This window comes from Brachypodium distachyon, chromosome 3 (assembly GCF_000005505.3).
Source record: "Brachypodium distachyon strain Bd21 chromosome 3, Brachypodium_distachyon_v3.0, whole genome shotgun sequence".
NCBI classification, from domain to species: Eukaryota; Viridiplantae; Streptophyta; class Magnoliopsida; order Poales; family Poaceae; genus Brachypodium; species Brachypodium distachyon.
Window position 1 is genome coordinate 42,808,556 of NC_016133.3, and position 19,173 is coordinate 42,827,728.

The window sequence follows — 19,173 nt, forward strand, 5'->3', positions numbered from 1 at the left end:
GGAACAGGGATGATCCCTAAAGGAGTACAGGCCGTCGAACCACAAGATCTACATTGGAACACCAAAGAATTACTCCAAAGTCACGAAATTTCATGTGAATAAAAACTCATCAGACCCATATGAACGACTCTAGAAAGACATGAACCTAATATTCACAAGATCGGACACACCGAACATGACGACATAAAAACTCTTTGGCTTCGTGGTATCATTGGATAAGGCACCACAATGGGAAGAACCAACATACATTTATTCTCAACGATGACACGCCTCCATCATAGTGTTGTCGATGAGAAGCGCACAATTTATATTACAAAAGCCATGTTGATACATCCAGGAAGATCACCCCCAATCCAGTATGGTCGACTTGGGGGTTGAATAGACGATTACCAAGATTTTAGTTCTTATTCAATTTTAGGATACAATTAAAGTAGGTTCACTTGATATGTAACTAGATGAACAAGCATACTATGATGAGATAGCCGAAGCACACGCAAGCATACATTATGTACAAATTAAGCTTGCTAGAATGTGAAGGGGATATGAAATACCACACAGTGGAGACGAAGAAGGTGAAATCCTACGTCAAGACCTTTTCTTTCAATCCTCAAATATTTGGCCAGGCGGATGCAGTAGGGAGAGATATCTTGAAAACATGTGCTCTTAGAGATGAGAGAATGGAGCTCAGGTTTAGTCTCTAAAATCTAACCGGTGCGGGTTTTCCCCCCTAAAAAAAAACATGTGTGGGTGCACTGTCACTTGGCCACAGTTTGATAAGAGTAGAGCCTTCTCGCATTTAAGCACCACTCCTACGACCTTGCAACACGTGAATGGAGAATTCGTTAATGCTTACATCAACTGAATGGAAACTCTGGACAACTCCATTGCCGTCTCGAGCTAGATTCAGCAGGCTTCGCAATTCAAGACCTCTCCTTGCCACTAGCTCTGGTCCCTCTGGAGGACCCAGCATGGCGCTCGCTACTACTCATGATTCCATGGCGCCTATGAGATGCTCGAAATGCACGAGTATTCCGACATGAGCACGTAGCTCCTTATGCCGTTGTTTGTGATCTTCTTCTGACTTACTCCTCCGATTCTTCTGACTTGCTCCCTCCGATCCGTCAAAATATCACATGTATCTAGGCATTTTTTAGGCATAGATACATTTATGCATATTTGAAGAAATTTGAGATAATTAATATGGATGGAGTAACGCTCTGGACTAATGCCTTCGAAAAATCGACACACGAGGCGGCCGCTAATCTGTGGGCACGGATTGACACAAATAAAAATATATAGATAGCTAGTAGCATCTCACATGAACAGCGTTAGATACTATGCATGTCGAGTTGCTCTTTTTTTATTGTTTTCAACTTGTATATGGAGTTTGCATTTTATTTTATTTTTTACGTTGTAAATACACATTCTGTCAATACGTTTAATATTTCAGTTTTTTTTTTAAAACATGTCTGCACAACAAGCTATGGGAGCAACCGATATTCTCTCAGTTAATTGGTTTGACAAAGAAAGGCGGGAAAATTTTTGATAAAGGTGCTAGTGACACTGGACATTGCTTTTGGATCTAATGTGACATGGCTCCCTTTATATTTACAATTAAAAAACACAGTTTGGAGTTTCATTTTTTTTCACACGTACATGTAGATGCTCATTATAGACCTGAAAATTTCATGAAGATTTTTATTTATTTATCCGACACACAAAGAAGGAATATACTGATTTACAATTGATGCATTGTTTGATATTATAGACAAATGAAAATATTTATTAAAGGAAATTACAAATGTAGGAAAAGTGTGCATGCACATCTGAATTTGTTTGTTTTTACAAAACTCTACAAAAAGTATTTCTGAAAATACCAGGATCACTAGATCCCGAGAGTAAAAAATCCACACTGTAATTTGTTAATTTGTTTGGTAGCTTAGCTACGGTGAGAGGAAAGTTCCAAGTCGCCGCCCGCTCAAGCGAGCCAGGTAAACCGAAGTCCTCACAGCATGAGCAATTGAGCATGCTGCAGACTGACTGACCATCAGAAAACGGGAATTCATAACAACCAAATATCATTTCGAGGGGCATCTAATTGCTCAATGCTGCCCATCAACAAAAATATTCAGATGGATATGCTTCCTCTCAGAGTTGTACCAACAAAAGAACTCTATTAGTGTTTCCCTTTCACACAAAGGGAAATGGAAAATTATAGTACGTTTCTCATGGACAGAAAATAATGGTTATGAACGAATATGACTAGATCGGCTGGCCGAAATCTCTCCAGCTGACTGATACACGCATCAACCAATGAAAAATCCTGCAATGACTCAGCCAAAGCAACAAAATTGGACTTTATGATGACTCTACGTTAGTAGGTACACTTGGCCATCGTTGCTAATCTCACCCTTCTGCTTCATTTGTCATTGCACTTCTGATTAGTTGGTGGGTAGAATGCCACATATGCCTCAGTCGTCCTCCTCCTCCATCCTCTCATAGAAAAGAATGTAGGCCTCGCACCTGAGAACTTCTTGTAGAGAGACTTCTCTGATGGAGGAATCATTCGCACAAACCCATGAGGAAGACCCACTCTGCTGATTGCGATCCGCCCTCACATAAGCAATGTAATGCCCTCCACGCAAGGTGGAGCCAATGTGCTCAATGACACCAACTAGACGATAGCTAGAGTTATCTTTGTCCTCACAACTGAAAATCAGCGAAAATGAAATACTCAAACTGGATGAAAGGATTTTAAGTTGACAAGAAATTCAAGATTAGCTGGAGTACCAAAAAATGGCATGCCTTTCTTGAAAACAACAGACTGGATATTAACAAGAAAGCTACATCAGATTGAAAAAATTACAATCTTATGCAGCCCAAGTGAATGAACCATGTACTACTCCCTCCGGCCGGAATTACTTGTCGAAATATTACATGTATCTAGACACTTTTAAGCATAGATACATCCATATTTGGGCAAATTTGAGACAAGCAATATGGGTCGGAGGGAGTAATAAAATTCTAAGAAATAAATCTCATAATAATTTCAACAGGAGATGTTAGGTATACTAACTATGAAATACTAAACACAGAATTATACTTAACAATCCAAACTTAAACGAATAAAAAAGTTCCTATTTAGGCATTTGAAGGCACATAACCACCTACAAACCAAAATGTTCTAAAAATATGGTAGTTTTAAAACATAACCATAGCTTAGTGATACGTCCTGTGCAGCGGATACATAATCAAAGATGATGATATGCTGTACAAAAAAACTAGAGTTTCAATCAAACACACAGGGTTCTGATCCAAATCAGGCTGTCTATCACATTCACTTGATGCCCAAATCACAATTAAATATGCTGTACAGTTGACCGTACATAGTGTCAACCTGTTTCCCTTTTTCTATGTGATAAGACATTTACAAGCGGTGGAGCCTTCACACAATTGATTTCATCATATACATCGATGGCATCTGAATGATACCTAAACTCAATTCTAAAATTAAGCTTCCTACTATCATGTCCTGAGAAGTACAAAAAGCTAGTCTGAACCTAGGGGAAAAAAGTAGTCTACAAACTTCCGTATAAATATCTGTTCTCTGGAAAAAAATCATTTTTAAACCTTTCAACCTGATCACAATTTTCCTGTGGATCCACCTGGAATCACACTAGGAGTCACCAGGGGTGACAAGAAACACCAAAATCTAGTCAGAAAACTTATTATACAAAGCTTTGAACCGTAGGAGCAGTTCAAGTATAGTACAAGATAAATTGACGCACCATCAAGAATAAAACTTGCTCAAGTATAGTATTAAACTAAACAACGACAAGAATTTAGGAACGGAGGTAGTACAAGATAAGCAATGGTTTTTCGGCAGTTAGAAGAATAGATGCGATTGCAAGACTAAGGGCCAAATGTCAAATGTAATTAACTGCACGCATGCATAATCTACCGCTATGGAGGGAATGTAATTTAGTACTCGGCAGATTTAGAATGTCCACTCATTTTACTGTTATACTGTTGCACTCGTTCAGTGAATGCACATTCCTGTTATGCCCAGGTAGCATTGCTAATTACTGAGATTTCAAAATAGCAAATGTTAGGTGACTAAGATCAGTTTGGTCTATTCACTTTTCTTTATACTAAATCATGCTAGTCTGCCAGTGAGAAATAATATATTCTTGTGGAGAACTGTCAGAAGTCGATACCTTGGGTCCATGAATGGTCCTACATGAAGAATCTCATTAAAGCTCACATGTCCAACCAATTTAGAAAGATCAGCCGCAGATCTCTTCAGTTGAATGGTTAATACAGGTGGCAGCTTGGTAAGCAAAATTGTTTGAGTGGCACCACCATCCTCATTTTTCTGCTCATTTTGGTCTTTGTCCACTTGTTTTACACTATGATCATCCAGCTTTACCTGCTTCCCTCTGCCCTGATTTTCTGTGCTGGTATCTTGACTATCTTGGACGACCAACATGTTAGTCCGTTTATCAGTTGGAAGGCATATAAGAACAGCTTCTTGAACACCTTGATGACTTTCAGATTTTTTATTGCCTGTGCTGGAAGAGGGTGAGTCCTTTTCATCACAACTCGTCTCTGAAGTGATTCCTTTAGTAGTTCTGTCCTCATAGAGTATAACTTTATCCTGTGCATCCAAACCATGTGGTCGCCTACTTGGAGAAGTACATTCTGATGAGAACCTGTTCAAATCAACAGATTGCTCACTTGGGCATGTTTTCCTGTCGGCCTGTTCAGTCTGGTCTCCACCAACTGTTGTATTTACATTAGTACTTCCCATCATCTGTTCACCATTTTTACTACTGTTCGTTCTCCGCAGCTCAGCAACATTGGAACAGTTCTCGCAAGTCCATTCTACCGGTTGTTCAATCAAAAGCAGTGCCAGGCAGTCCTCAATCGACGAAAGAGAGTTCATATGTTCTGCGACATCATGAATAATATCACTGCTCTGAGCTTTCCCCATGTCTTCTGTTATAACAAGTGGAGGAATAATATCACAGCTCTTAGCTTTCCCCTTGTCTTCTGTTGAAACAATTGGAGGAATAATATCACTACTCTGAGCTTTCCCCTTGTCTTCGGTTGTAAACAGTGGAGGAACTATATCTTTCGGATTGCGAGAATCTGCTATTTCCACTCCTTCAATGCCATCAAACAAGTTAGGAATGAAATCAAGAGCTTTTATAGACACCTCAACGATCTCTCTTGGGCCATCATTCTCGTGAGTCTGCAAACGATCATCTACAACATCCTTCATTTCAGTAGAATCTGCAGATTAAAGCATAGATGGCTTTAGAATTATCTGCATTCAGCAAGATCGAGCAACCAGAAACCCTCATCCTTTGCATATTTTATAATCTTTATCCTCCACATCCTAAGCTGTTGTTTCGTTGACAATATCCATACGTGCTTAAGTTAACCAACCATTAGAGTAACACTTAATGTACGAAGACCAGGACCCAAGACCGGGAGCAATTCGAACTCCTACTTACAAATTACAGCAAACACCTTTGCCATGTTAAGGCTGCTGACACATATGTTCGAGAAAAACAGGACTGCTGAAACCTCCTGCCCAATTTTATGTTGTAGCAATCCCAAAAAGTATTTCTGCTATTTCTTTGATCCATGTGTCAAATGTCCTTAACAATTTTCAATAGTTAACAATAGCAAACTATAGTAGTAGATCATGCTATTCCACACTTTCCTGCATTTTTTCCTCAAAAGTTCTATGCTCTCAGACACCCCGTATATCTGCATCCCTGTTCACGATTGTTTTCTGAAGTTAGACAGAGGAGCACATAGACTTACCAACTTGCAAAGGCTCGGGTTTTTTCTCCATGGCCCCATCTCCCAGTTCACAACCTTCAGCAATTGTTTGAAGCTTTTCTCCATCACTCTTTTGAGTTTCTTGAAATAGTTTCTTGCAAATATTCCTTGGAGACATGTGGCTCTCGATCTTTGGTGATGACACAACACTTCTTGCTAGTGGATCCTTTGATGGCAATGCCACAGGTGCCTGGAGATCATATAACTCAATTTGTTGAACTGAATTATTCGGGCAACTTTTGCAGGATATGGTTTGACACATCTGGACCCTGAAAATGGATTCGCCAAATTCAGGCAACACTGCACCCCCTTGCACGCAATTCAAATCGTTTAGCTCCTTCACCTCCTTATCTAAAGCATTGCGCAAAGACACAAGAAACTCGTAGGTGTCTTCCATCTCGTTGCCCTTGAACTGCTGGCCAGATCCCCCCACACAATCCAATAGCATACGTGGATTTAGCAAGCATGTGGCATCATTTGCACTGCCTGTCTCAACAAACAACTCCTTCAGGTAATGTCCAGTGAACCCCAACCAAGCATCCAGTCCTAAAATCATTCTCCTCAGCTTACGAAGCGCAAGGAGGCACTGCAGCGATGCATTCATGTAGCATGAGCTTCCAAGATTTAGAATCCCTCTGATAACATATCCATCCCCATAAACATAAGCAACCCCAGATGCATGGCCACCTACATCTTCGCTTCCCCACTGATCCTTTCCATTTTTGGCAACCACTGCCCACGCATCTTTGTCCTGGGAGCTGTTCCCACCGAGCGTCAGACCTTCTTCACAATCGAAGCAGTATGCCTTATACGGATCATCGTACCACAGAGCAACACGGTGCATGGCTTCATGGGCGTGCCAGTACGCGTGCCCCCTCGGATTTAGCATGTCCCCCACCGGCCCAGTACAGAAATGACAGCCGCACTCCGTGCATAGCATCATCCCGGCGTCCTCACCGCCGCCATCAGAGGCTCCCTTCCAGGTGACCTTGCAGTCGTCATGCTGGCACATCGGGTGCTCCTTGGCGGTCTTGAAGTTATTCGCGATCGCAGCCAGCTCCTCGTCGGTCATGAACATGTGCTGGTGCTCCTGGCTGTCATCAGAACATGTGGACTCGCTAGAATCCAGCTGTGTCGATGGCGATTCGCTCGATTCCGGCGACACCGCGGCCAGGGGCACCGCGGCCAGCGGCACCACGGCCGCGGTCAGGCGCGGGGATTTCCGCGGGCTCTTGGCCGCCGCCTCCGCGGCCGCCTCCTCCTCCACCGTCGTAACCTGCCTCTTGTCCTCTCCCATCACGCGCTGTCGCCTGAAAACCAAGAGAACTTCAAGAATGAGTCGCGCGAATCCTTGAACCCCTCCAAAAACACAAGCAAATCCAACAAACCTGCGGACTAGAGATTGAACCAAGCCTGCAGAATGTTCCAGAAAAGAAGCCTGAAACAAAATTTCGAGAAAAGCCTGAAGCAAAACGCAACAATACAGGCGAGCACCGCGAATCAGCCGCGCCAGCAACTCCCCGGGAAACGCGAGAAAACCCCACCAATGATCAAAACAATAAGGATTCCAGCATTCGCTGGCGAGCATCGAGTGAAAACCTCGCGGCCTAGCTAGCTAGGAGAGGAACAACCGTAGAGCGCCAAAACAAGCGGGTAACAGGCGAAAACTCCACCGGAAAGACGAGAAGAAATCCAACATTGCGGCAGCGCCCAGAGGTTCGGTTCGGTTCGATCAAGCGAGCGAGCGAGCGCGAGCAAGGAAGGAAGCGCGCGGCGGAGCGGGATTGGGGGGGAGTGGAACTTACCGGGATACGGCGAAGGAGAGGCCGAGCTCGGAGGAAGGAGGGGGTGGGGGACGTCCGCGGCGTTCGCGGCGAGGCCGAGATGGTGGTGGAGGAGAGAGGGGAGGGAAGGGGACGGTGAGAGTCCGGCGGGTTGGGCTGCGGTGGCCGGTGGGAAGGGGGAGGAAGAAGCGTTGCCGCCTTTGCGTGCCCGAAATGCGTATTTACGGTGGGGTTTGGGGCGAGTCGCGGGATCGCGTGAGGGACGAGCCGCTGGATCCAAGCCCGGCCCGGCCTGGGTTACATCTCTATGTAACGAAATGGGCCGGATGGGCTGAGAGTCCATTTTCTGAATCCAGTTCTGCTCCAGAATCCAAGCTAAATAAAAAGTTTTTCTCAAAAAAAAGTAAAAAAAAAAGTAAAAAAACTGATTGACGGTTGGTTAGCTTTTGAGCTGTGGCGAAAAGGAACGTCTCTTTGCAAAAAAAAAAAAACGAGTAATGCTACTCTGTGGCCTTTTGTTTTATATGAACGACCTTGCACCACATTTTACAGAAAATTTTCTGTTGAGTCCAGCCTTCTGCACAAACTTTGTTCCAAATTTAGACCTGTAGTAACCAAGTAGCCAAGGTATTGCAATCTCGCGTTTTCTGAGTCTTACAAATCAGATTCAAATATGCAAAGTACAACATAGAGGTCTTTTGGATCGAAGGATCTTCCTTACGACTTTCGAAGGATTTGAATCCATGGGAATACTTCCCATGAGTATCCTCTAGATCAAAGAAACGAGGCAAGATAATTCCTATGGATTGCATTTCCATACAGCCCTAGTTTCGATCAAAGGAACGACTGCAGACAGAGGGATGACGCATTGCATAAGCTGAACAGCGCTCGAGCCTAAATTGGCATCGCCCAAATAACCATGTCGGCCACAGCAAAGCTACCAGCGTGCATACCGAGTATATATGAGCGCCCTACATATATAACCACCGGGTTCCCGTTCCATGCACGCTTCCATTCCATCCTCTCCCTCGAAACAAAAGGCAGCAAAACAACCAACAACAGCTTCTTCCTCTTCCCGGTTCCTCCCCATAATCCTCCACATTTCGCCTCTTCGGAAAATAATCCCCATTTCTTCATCCGAGGCGCGAGGCATACGATACGAATCGAGCGAGTTATCATCATATCAGGCGCAGCCAGCGTGTTCCGGACTTCCGGGAGTCCCGACCCGGCCAAATCCAGGTCAATTTCAGGTACGCATTTCACGTGGATGCCTCGGGCAAATCTGCATGATTTTCCATGCTTGCACCTGTAGAAGATCTTCTTTTCTTTTTTGCTGTTCTTTTGAAGAGAGGCAAGGCAAGAGCTCTTGCCAATCACTTTTAAGAAGAGAGCAAATATATATGTTCGAGGAGTCTGGAAATCGTTATAGCTAGGTATCTTAGAATGTATCAAGAACCATTTCGGAACGTAGAGCATGAGTTTATTCAGATTGTTGGCCACCTTGATTGGTCATAGAGATCAAAACTTTGTTTCTGACTTGTTGTATTGGTTTCGGGGGTCAAAGAGTTCAACCATGGAAAGAATGGTTGATCGGAGCCAACATTTGTTGTTCCAAGCACGCATGACCTAATAATAGTTTTCCCCTCTGCTAAATTTAAGACACCACGCCACGTTATGAAAAATGACACATCACATTCGCACGTTGTTTTGCAGGGCAGCTGCTATATTTTGCAGCACCTCATCGACCACACAATAACTCAACAGAACAAAGGCATTCTGCTAAGCAAGAAGGTTCACAGGAGAGGAGACCCATCAATACAGAAACCTAGATAATTGATGGAGGACAAGAAGAAGGACCTGTTCCGGAAGCTGACAATCATCTCGATCCCGTTCGTGTTCGTGGCCATCCCCTCCGTCGTGATCTTCGTGGGCATGCTATCGCCACACGCGGCGGAGCCCAAGGTGGCGGTGGCGGGGCAGAACCACACGGTGGGTATGCTGAGCACCATGACCGGCGGGCAGATGATCTTGAGCTGCCGCGCCGCCTTCTCGGGCAACTGGGAGTACTTCCACTACTTCATCCTGGACCCCTACAAGCCACAGCATGTCTTCTTCCAGCCGCAAGCCGACAACTATGCCATCATCTGCAAGTGGGGCTACATGGGCAACTTCCTCCAGGATGTGGTCGTCTTCGACAGCAGCGCACCATGGGCACCGCGCTGCCGGGTCGAAGCTGGTGGGTGCCGGTACCTGTTCCAGGACGGACACATGTTCCTCATCACCGGGAAGCACCCCACCAAGGAGGCGCCGACACAGCGGCGGGAGAAGAAGCTCATCGGTGATGTGCTGCTCAGGGACTGCGAGCACATCATCGGCATCTTCCCCACCATGTGCCACTACAAGAAACACGACAACCAGTATATCGGCAAGATCATCGGCCGGTGGCAATGGTGGTTCAACTACTAGCTAGCTCACTGGCCAGACATTATCGCTAGCCGGTTAAAATTATACCAGGACTCAGAATACCCATTCCTTGGAGTTGTACGACAAGTTGTATATATTAGCATTGATCGTATCCCCGTATATCAGTGTACAGTGGGCCGACAAAAATCGTACACCAAGCATCATATGCTGGTAAATGAGACGGCGAGACACAGGTTAGGGAGTGCCTTACCCGCAAACAAACGAAAAAACGCTGGTTGCAGGAATCATGGCAGATGACGACAGGGGTGGTACGATTACATTGGTGGGTAGAAGTATGATGATACCGAGAAGCCAAGGAAGAGGAGGCCTCCAATGGTGGCTACCGTGCCCTGAGATATCCTCGACGCCAGCATGCTGCCTCCTATAACAGCGAATGACGTGCAGATGGTGTGCCCCAAGGTTGCTCCCACAGCGACACCTACTGCATTTTTGTGCGTAGCCAACTGCAGTTGGAGACATGCTACAGGTTAAGAAATGGATTTGCTTGAACACAAATGGGGTGGAAACTTGGTTCTGACGGGAAATAAGCCATACCGCAATTGTGGCTATCTGACTCCGGTCCCCCCACTCAGCCAGGAAGGTCAAGACAAAAGACTGGATCATAAAAGAAGTCATACATCACTGGTGGTACATTTTATCAAACATCTAGCAACGTATTCCATCAACTATTGGTGTTAACAGAAATATAGTTTGCAGGGTAAGAAAGGAGTGTATGAGAATTCTCAGTCCTATATAGCTCCATCTCAAATCAGGGAGTAAAAAATTGAAGTTGCCAAGAAAGACAATAATGTATAATAAGAAGAGGGGAAATGTACCTCCAAGAAAATAGGAGTGCAGAACCTTGAGAAGATGCGTCTAAATGTCGATTTCCCTTGACCTGCTTCCAGTTTTTCCTCTACCTGTATATGTTAAGCAATTAAAAATATGTAAACCGGATAAATAAGCACACCAAATAATCCAGAAAAAAATGTTAGAGCAGACTCTAATTCATAATATGCGTATCCAAAGGATGATAAAACCACTATTGAGACAAAATAGGAGTGCAGAGCCGAATGTAATCCACAATATGCATAATCCAGAATAAATGTATATGCTTCAGCAGTCTAATTTATTTCACCAGTTTAATACAATCTTATGAGAAATTCAACTGCAAGCCAATAGAATCTCATAAGGTTTACATTTTCCGGTGGTAAGCAAACAAGCTAATGCACAGCTGTGGAGGTAAAGAGTAAGCCACATACTTCTTCTATTTCCTTTTTCTGTGATGCCTTGGAATCTGACCTCCAAGCAATGTAAAGCAGCCGCAGCCCAAAGAATGCGTAAAGGACTGAAGCACAAAACACAAAGGAGGATGTTAGATATTATAGGAACTGGTGAATTAATTACTCGCTAGTGATATAAATCTGAGAAAATATACATATTCTACTCAGTACATATGCATAAGCATCTGTAGACTATATCGTGACAAGACCAACGGAAGCTCACTGCCATGGCTGTTCAATCCCAGTTTGCTCAGCCCTATGCATAACCAGTGCAGTCGGATATCCTTAAACTCCAAGTTGGTCCACTACTTTTGCATTAGGTGTCTGATCAAAAGGCAAATAATAGTTTGGTTGGTGGTTTTGCATGATTTGGACAGCCCTACTACTAGCGATATGAGAACCAATTGTCCTTGATGTTTGCCAACAAATTTTAGTGACTAAATATTGAAATTGCTTTTATATGAATATGAACATACAGCATGAGGAGAATATTTACTTTTACAGATGACATGATATTATCAACATTGTGATTTGGTTTTGCCAGTGCACCCTGGCACACTATGATTTACTAGAAACAGCATGGTGGTGGAAGATAATACAATCTCGCAGGTCCCACCCAACTGGTGTGCCTTTTAAACTAATCTTCTACATCAACAAGAACCGTTTTGGGAAGAGCAACGAACAGATGATACAAACAGCAAATGGTACTTTCATCTGATAAGATGTGAAACTGAAACATTGGTGTTTAGACAATGCTGATAATCTAGTGCACATTTAAGGTGCTTGCAAGGATAAACACTCAACAATGTTGATGTTACAAGTGAAAACCATTTATCAATGTGTAAGGACCATTCATGGTCATGCTACGTCAACAAACAATCAGTTCAGTCATACCAGTTGCCGCGCTGTTAGTGTGCTTCCTTGATATCAAATTCGGAACAATCCTGCCGAGCCCAGTCGATAGCACCTAAAACAGCACACCCAGAGCAGGAGTGATTATCATCAGGAGTAAAATGCGATCCAATTTCTGCCAAACAAACAGGATATACTGCAACAGCTGCAGCTTCACCTACTGTCATAACGACCAGTGCGGACAGCGCGCCGGAGAGCACAATCGACTTGGGGTGCCGCATCGCCATGAGCGCCGCGATGATGAACGTTTCATCACCAATCTTCACCCAACGAGGAACAAACACGCGGTTTAGAACACTATATGTATACACGGGCACAAGAGTAAAACTGACAGTAAAACAATGTAGCATGAGTATATGTACGAGTGTATCTGAAGAAATGTGAGGTCACCTCGCTGACGAGGATCATGGAGAGGCTGGCGAAGAAGGCGTCGAAGAGGCCTAGCTCCGCGTCCCCTTCCTCCTTGGCCCACGCGGCGCCTCCGGTGCTGACAGTGCGGCCCGTCGTGCGGAGAAACATCTACGGGAGGGAGCAGTGGGGGCGGAACAGGCGCGCCTAGGTGAGAGACCGACCAGCAACAACAACAACAACAACCCCCGAAAACCCGTGCCAGTGCCATCTCACCTTGGTGCGGCGGTCGAGGCGGCCGGTGGCGTTGAGGCCTGCGGCGGCAGCAGCGGCGCCATCGTCCGCGCCCTGGAGAGAAGACAAGGAGAAGGGGAACGCGCGCGCGGAGTTACAGAGGGGAAAGTCGCCTGCTGGGAAGAGACGAGCCCTGGGGAGGGCGGAGGGGTGCTGACCTGGTCCCCGGCGGCGGCGGAGGAGGAGGCGACGAGGGCGAAGAAGAGGACGAGGAGGGCAGCGGCGCGCCGAGACATTGGGGCCGGCGACGGGTCAGTGGATCTCGGTCTCTGGGGGGGAGCAGCCGGCGCGAGCGGCGTGGGGCGGCCGGGGGACGAGTTAAAAAGAGGGCGAGAGAGCCAGCACCCACCAGCCTGGCTCGAGCCCACCCCCCCCCTCTCCCCGTTGCGCTCCCCCTGCAGTTAAAACACTTGTGTTTCTCTCCCGCGCTGCCGACGACGACGACGCGCCGTGCCGTGCCGATTTGCCCGCTCACTGACGAGACGAGATCGATGCTACGCAACGCAACGCACCAGCTTCCCCCCGGCCGCGTATGGAACGAACGAACCCCTCTGCCGTGAATGAATGAATTTTCGTGCAGTGGGATTTTTTTTTTCGTAGTTTCACGTGCCAAGAGTAGACCGACCGCTTTTGTTTTCGTTGCCCCGTTTATTCCCCTCGCCGGCTCGTTGCGTTGGGTTGGATCGGCCCAACCCCCCCCCCCCCCCGAAGCTACGTTAGGCGAGGCCGCACGTAACGACGTTGACCACGCGATGTTGTGTTGTTTCCCTCGAAAGCCGTCGACGAGGACGAAATATGACTCCATGCTTTTGACTCAGTCCACTGCTGCATCTCTTGCTAGCATTTTCTTTCCCAGAACAGTCGGCCACCATCAAAACTCGCTCTTCCTCTCCCCGTTCATAAATAAGCTTACGTTTGGGTTTTTAAATTTGTGCACAAAAGAGTGTGAAAGCACTTTAAAATAGGAAACAAATGCTTAATGGCATTGCCGGCGAGTCCATCGTGCATAGGAGGGGGCTCCGACAAGGGGATCCTTTATCGTCCATGCTCTTTATCGTGGTTATGGACATCCTCCATTACATGATAGAGAAGGCCACGGACGTGGGGCTTCTGTTGAGACTAGCGCCTCTGGTTTTGATCACCGCACGTCGTTTTTTGCGGATAATGTGGTCACCTTCCTTCGGCCCACTAAGGATTTGGTGGGTTGCTCGGCAATCCTTGCCGACTTTGGGGCTGTTTCGAGCCTCTGCACCAACTTCGCTAAGAGTTCCGCCCACCTCATCCATTGTTCCGAGGACCAACACTTGATGGTGGGCAGCTTGCTTCGTCGCGAGGTTCGGGGCTTTCCGTGTGCTTACTTGGGTCTTCCATTGGGCCTTAGGAAGCAGACGGCCTGTCAGCTTAGGCCTTTGGTGGACAAGGTCGAGGGCCGCCTCGCCTCGTGGAAGGCCCCACTACTCTCCAAGGGTGGGAGGCTCGTGTTGGTTAAATCAACCCTAACGGCGATGCCGGTCTACTCGATGATGTCCCTGGACCTCCCCGACAAGACCATTAAGGGGATCGTGAGGACTTGCCGTGGCTTCCTTTGGCGTGGGCAAATGGAGGCCAAAGGTGGACACTGCCTGGTGACGTGGAATGCAGTTTGCTCCCCTAAACCTTTTGGTGCCCTTGGCATCTCCAATCTTCAGCTCCTCAATTTGGCTGTGAGGGTTCGTTGGGGATGAATTGAGTGCACTGACAACACTAAGCCCTGGAGGGGGTTTACGTTGGAGACTTCGAGGGAGGTTGACGCCATTTTCGAGGCGGCCATCTCTTCTCGGGTGGGTGATGGGAGGCACACGTTCTTTTGGACTGCCCGTTGGTTGCATGGTATCCGCCTCAAGGATGCCTTCCCGACGCTTGTGGCGTGTGTTCGCGCCAAACACGTGAAGTCACGCACGGTGCGGGAGGCTCTTGACGGCACTTGGTTGACCGACGTTGGGCCCAACTTGTGGGGGGCTGCTCTCCAGGAGTTCCTTACTCTTTGGAACTTGTCTCGTGGGATCCAGCTCGTGGATGGTGCGTCAGACTCTCTGACTTGGAATTGGTCGAAGGATGGATGTTACTCGGCCAAATCGGCTTACGTGAATCTCTTCGCCGGCCGTACTGTAGACCCAACCCACTGGTGGAGGTGGTGTGGGAGTCACGTGCATCGGAAAGGTGTAGATTCTTTACTTGGCTTGCGACAAGGAACCGATGCTGGACGGCGGACCGGTTTACGAGTTGTGGCCTGCAGCACCCCCCTCGCTGCCCCTTTGTGACCAGGAGATGGAGAACATTTCCCATTTGCTCTTGGGGTGCGTCACGGCGAGACAAGTGTGCACGAGCCTGCTTGCCGACTGGGGTCATGCTGACTGGGTTCCGGTGGCAGATTCGCGGCTTCGCGACTGGTGGTCCTCCCTTCCGCTACCTCGTCGGGCCCGGAAGGACCTCCGGACGGCGATCATTTTGGTTTTTTGGACCATCTGGCGGCACCGCAATGATGTGGTCTTCAATGGCGCGGTCCCTTCAGTGGCGAGGATCTTTCAGTGCATTCGAAAGGAGCTTGGTCGCTGGAAGCATGCGGGTCTCATTAGGGGGAGGGTGGCTGCTGTGGTCCCCGTGGCGGTTGGTTGGATAGATAGCGAGTAGTTGTTTTTATTTTTCCTTGCCACTTGTGCCATTGTTTGCCGATCTGGCGTTGTACTAGCCTTTTGGCTCTCCTTCTTTAAACGATGATACACCCACTGGATTGCATTCTTGAAAAAAAACAATAGCATTTTTCATGCACTTAGCTCACTAGAGGTAGGAGAATTAAAAAGAAGGAAGATGATGGTCGGGACATTTTCAATGTATTTTCTAACTCAATGCTTAATTTTTTCGGAAAACCCCAAAACTTACGTTTTTTCGTGGACGGAGAAAATATAAATTTACAGATAACTCCACCGTTTTTTTATGCAGGTTCACGTATCAACCGATTCGGAATCTGTCATGATCCTTTCTTTGCGTCCACCTCGAAGGGAGGGTTGATACGCCCGCTGGTCGAGGACAGGACTACACGAGCGTGCGTCCGCATCATCGTTCCCACGAAATTTCCTCGCCCACCGACACACGCAGACAGTTGAACTTACAGTGTGAGGAGGAGCATTGCATTGTTCACTTCACCGTCACGCTAACCCCCCTGTAGGTTCATTTTCCAATTCCTACTCTATCTGAGTATCTCGCATTCGTGACCCTGACGGTATCCTAAAAAAAAGAGTATCTCGCATTGAAATGTGCGTAAAATTAAAAACCTCGTAGAGTTATGTACTACTGCACCTCTTTCAAGTTTGGACTTACAGGATACTCCATCTAGTACGTGTAGAGCAAAAAACTAATGAGACCTGATTAATAGCAAATTACTCATAAGCGTCTGCGCATAACTCATCTTCAAATTTCATAAGTAAAAAAAACAATGGAAAGCAGGGTGCTAAACAAGACATGGTTTGGCTTTGCATGTGTGGTGACTTTCACAGCAAGCTCCGGAGTTGACCAGCCAAGTAGTGGTACTGCATTGTTATGGCTAAGATGTTAAGCTATTTTGCTTTTCAGAAGAATCAGTTGGATCCAAGGGTCTGTCATGTATATATTAAATATAGTTGTCTAAAGATAGCTGATGTTGGAGTGCCATGCAAAAACTACAGCCTAAAATACTTCACTGCTATATCCACAATAGTGAATTGCATATATTTTTTTGGTAATGTGATAAGAAAGATTGCGATATGAACACCTGAATTATCCTATGGTAATATGAATTTATATGTGTGTAGTAACTTGAAGTTACATCACATCAAAGGTTCTTGCCCTCTCTTAAAAAACACTCAGAAACATGATTCAGTCGGAACGCCAGGCTATATGCAATATCTGTCCCCAAAATTGCTAAGTGATTTTCCTGTATGGCAATGAGCATCAGAGATCAGGTATCAATACAATAAGCGTCATGGCACACAGATGAAAATGATGTTTATGCCACCAAAATATAAAACATGTACTGCTGGAAAAACAGAATAGCTGGAGAAAAATCCAATATAGTAACTGTACCCATGATATTGTGCATCGAATAATAATTATGACAAAAGTCACGAGATTCATTTGTCTGACTCTAATCAGACAGCATTTGCCTACAGAGCGATCTATCAATAACCTACTTGTCGTATGATCAAGACTGGCATTTGAATAAGATGAACACATTACCAAATTATGACTAAAACAAGACAGCTCACTGGAAAACACAAATGAAGCATTATTAGAACAAGATTACTGTTGGAGCCAATTGTCCTGACCTGGATGGTAATCTTTAGCACAAATGACTGACCAACCAACCGAGAGTATTCTATTTCATAATTCATACACCAAGTGTTACTTGAAACTGATGAGGATGTCACACAACATAAATGAAGAAAGCAAGCACCTTAGCTTGCTTGCAGAGAACAGAGAAATGAAGGTCCATACCAAAACAATGACATAAGTAGTACATTAAGCAAGAAAATCTTTCGGAAAACTGGCCATGGCAACATAATTCAAAGAAGAATCTACAGAATGTACTCAAGGCAACACTGTAACAGAAAAGATTACACTACAATAAGAACATTTTGTGATTCCTACCCTCTACGGCCAGCCGCCATCTAGATCAGGCTTCTTGACAAAGATGTCATTGTACTGTGGTCGTGACATCTGTAGTAAAAATCATTCAGTAATTAGTGTCAAACAAAAGAAAATATAGAATACAAGATATACTAGTAGCAAAGTACATAAACCAAACTAACACCTGTTACCACTAAGGGCTCATTTGGTTTGTAGGATATCTGGGACATCTCTAGGTATTCCTGTGATTTTGAAATGACATCTCAATCCTGTACTTTTCCTATTCCTGTGATTTTGAAATCCTGTAAACCGAATAAGCCCTAAACTAACTAAACCGCGTACAGGCTTGATTCGCTACTGGGACATCTCTAGGTAACAGTTCTGCCTCCAAATAATTATCTGGCCAACAGAATTATGGTAACATGAAAGTGTATCTCCGGAGTCTGGACCTAATGATCTTGATTTAGAAAATCGTAGTTCGTGCAGTGACCATGGGCAACAATGCCACCTCTTGCTCAAAACCGTCAAAATTCCAATGCTTATAGAGAGCACTAGCATTCAATTAGCTGCCATATCTCCTACGGTTTCAACTGATTCCTTCTCTGTAACCATTCAATCATCACCATAAACGCACACGAACGATGCAAATTCGGCATAGACCACCCTCCCAACTGGATCTCTTACTGGCAGGCGCCGCACCAGAATTAGACCCGATACTAACTGGAGGCGAAATATTCAGCTGGGGGTAAACAGACGAGGGTATGTGCTTACGAGATCCTTGAAGAAGAGGAAGGCGATGAGGAAGAAGAGGACGAAGAGGATCTCGAACTCGGCGAGGCGGAAGAAGCGGAAGACCTTGTCCACCGCCCTCGTCATCAGCCCGGGCTCCGGCCGGCCCCCGCCGCCGCCTCCCCGATGCTGATGCCGCATCCCTCCCGATCGCTCCCGGATCCCCCCCTGCTCTGTTGCCTGCACGAACCCTAGAATCATATACGTAAGCACGAGAGGGATACAGAGAGAGCCAGGCGAACGGAGAGAACAGCTACCGGATCTCCAGCGGCGACGGCGGAGTCGAGGAGCAGGCCGTCGGACGCACCTGGGCGGGGGCGGAAGGGAGACGAGTCGGAAAGAGTGGATCCGCTGGTCGGAATCTTTCGCAGCCTCTGCTACGGTGGCGGCTCGTGCACGGCAGCCTTGGACCGTACGATCCAAGATCCAACGGCGGGACAACGACGAGGTTTTGTGCCTGATTTTTAGTCAGAAATCAATTGACTTCTCTGCGTTTTTTTTTTGAGGAAACGATTTCTCTGCCGTTGGTATGTGATTTAGATTCGAAACAGACAATGAAGAAAAGGTAAAATAAGATTTAGATACTAATCAACGGTTCTGATTCATCAACGGATTGCGGCTTCCTAACAAGTGCAAGAAATAAGCAAAGAGTAATCCAGTTATCCAGGACTGGTTGCCTATAGCAATGCGACCCTGAACAGTGAACACCAGCACATAATCGCAGAACATCCTTCATGGCGATGCAACAAGTTCAGCACACTTCACCAAGACACCGACTAGAATAAAATAACAGGATAATGGAGGTA

The 19,173-nt window shown here is 46.0% G+C and overlaps 3 protein-coding genes across 4 annotated transcripts; all 3 read right to left on the bottom strand.

Moving 5' to 3' along the window:
- Positions 1-2,154: 2,154 nt before the first annotated feature.
- Positions 2,155-7,790, bottom strand: LOC100832973 (ubiquitin carboxyl-terminal hydrolase 1). Its single transcript, XM_014900556.2, has 4 exons — positions 7,659-7,790; positions 5,836-7,163; positions 4,218-5,295; positions 2,155-2,709 (listed from the first exon to the last, which is right to left on the bottom strand). Exons 2-4 carry the CDS (start codon positions 7,148-7,150, stop codon positions 2,472-2,474), a joined length of 2,631 nt encoding a protein of 876 aa, XP_014756042.1. The 5' UTR covers positions 7,151-7,163; positions 7,659-7,790; the 3' UTR covers positions 2,155-2,471.
- Positions 7,791-10,166: 2,376 nt separating this feature from the next.
- Positions 10,167-13,465, bottom strand: LOC100833287 (GDT1-like protein 4). Its single transcript, XM_003572383.4, has 9 exons — positions 13,096-13,465; positions 12,920-12,991; positions 12,686-12,814; positions 12,457-12,555; positions 12,278-12,350; positions 11,363-11,448; positions 10,937-11,020; positions 10,656-10,715; positions 10,167-10,564 (listed from the first exon to the last, which is right to left on the bottom strand). Exons 1-9 carry the CDS (start codon positions 13,171-13,173, stop codon positions 10,376-10,378), a joined length of 870 nt encoding a protein of 289 aa, XP_003572431.1. The 5' UTR covers positions 13,174-13,465; the 3' UTR covers positions 10,167-10,375.
- Positions 13,466-16,656: 3,191 nt separating this feature from the next.
- Positions 16,657-18,785, bottom strand: LOC100840751. 2 transcript variants are annotated; one of them, XM_010237032.3, is made up of 4 exons: positions 18,625-18,785; positions 18,350-18,558; positions 17,600-17,668; positions 16,657-16,886 (listed from the first exon to the last, which is right to left on the bottom strand). In XM_010237032.3, the coding sequence occupies exons 2-3, from the start codon at positions 18,506-18,508 to the stop codon at positions 17,603-17,605; spliced, it is 225 nt and encodes a 74-aa protein (XP_010235334.1). In that variant the 5' UTR covers positions 18,509-18,558; positions 18,625-18,785; the 3' UTR covers positions 16,657-16,886; positions 17,600-17,602. The 2 variants fall into 2 exon arrangements, with proteins under 2 accessions (XP_010235334.1, XP_003574812.1); XM_003574764.4 differs by lacking the exon at positions 16,657-16,886 and having other exon boundaries at positions 17,306-17,668; positions 18,350-18,547; positions 18,625-18,781.
- Between the last annotated feature and the right edge of the window lie 388 nt (positions 18,786-19,173).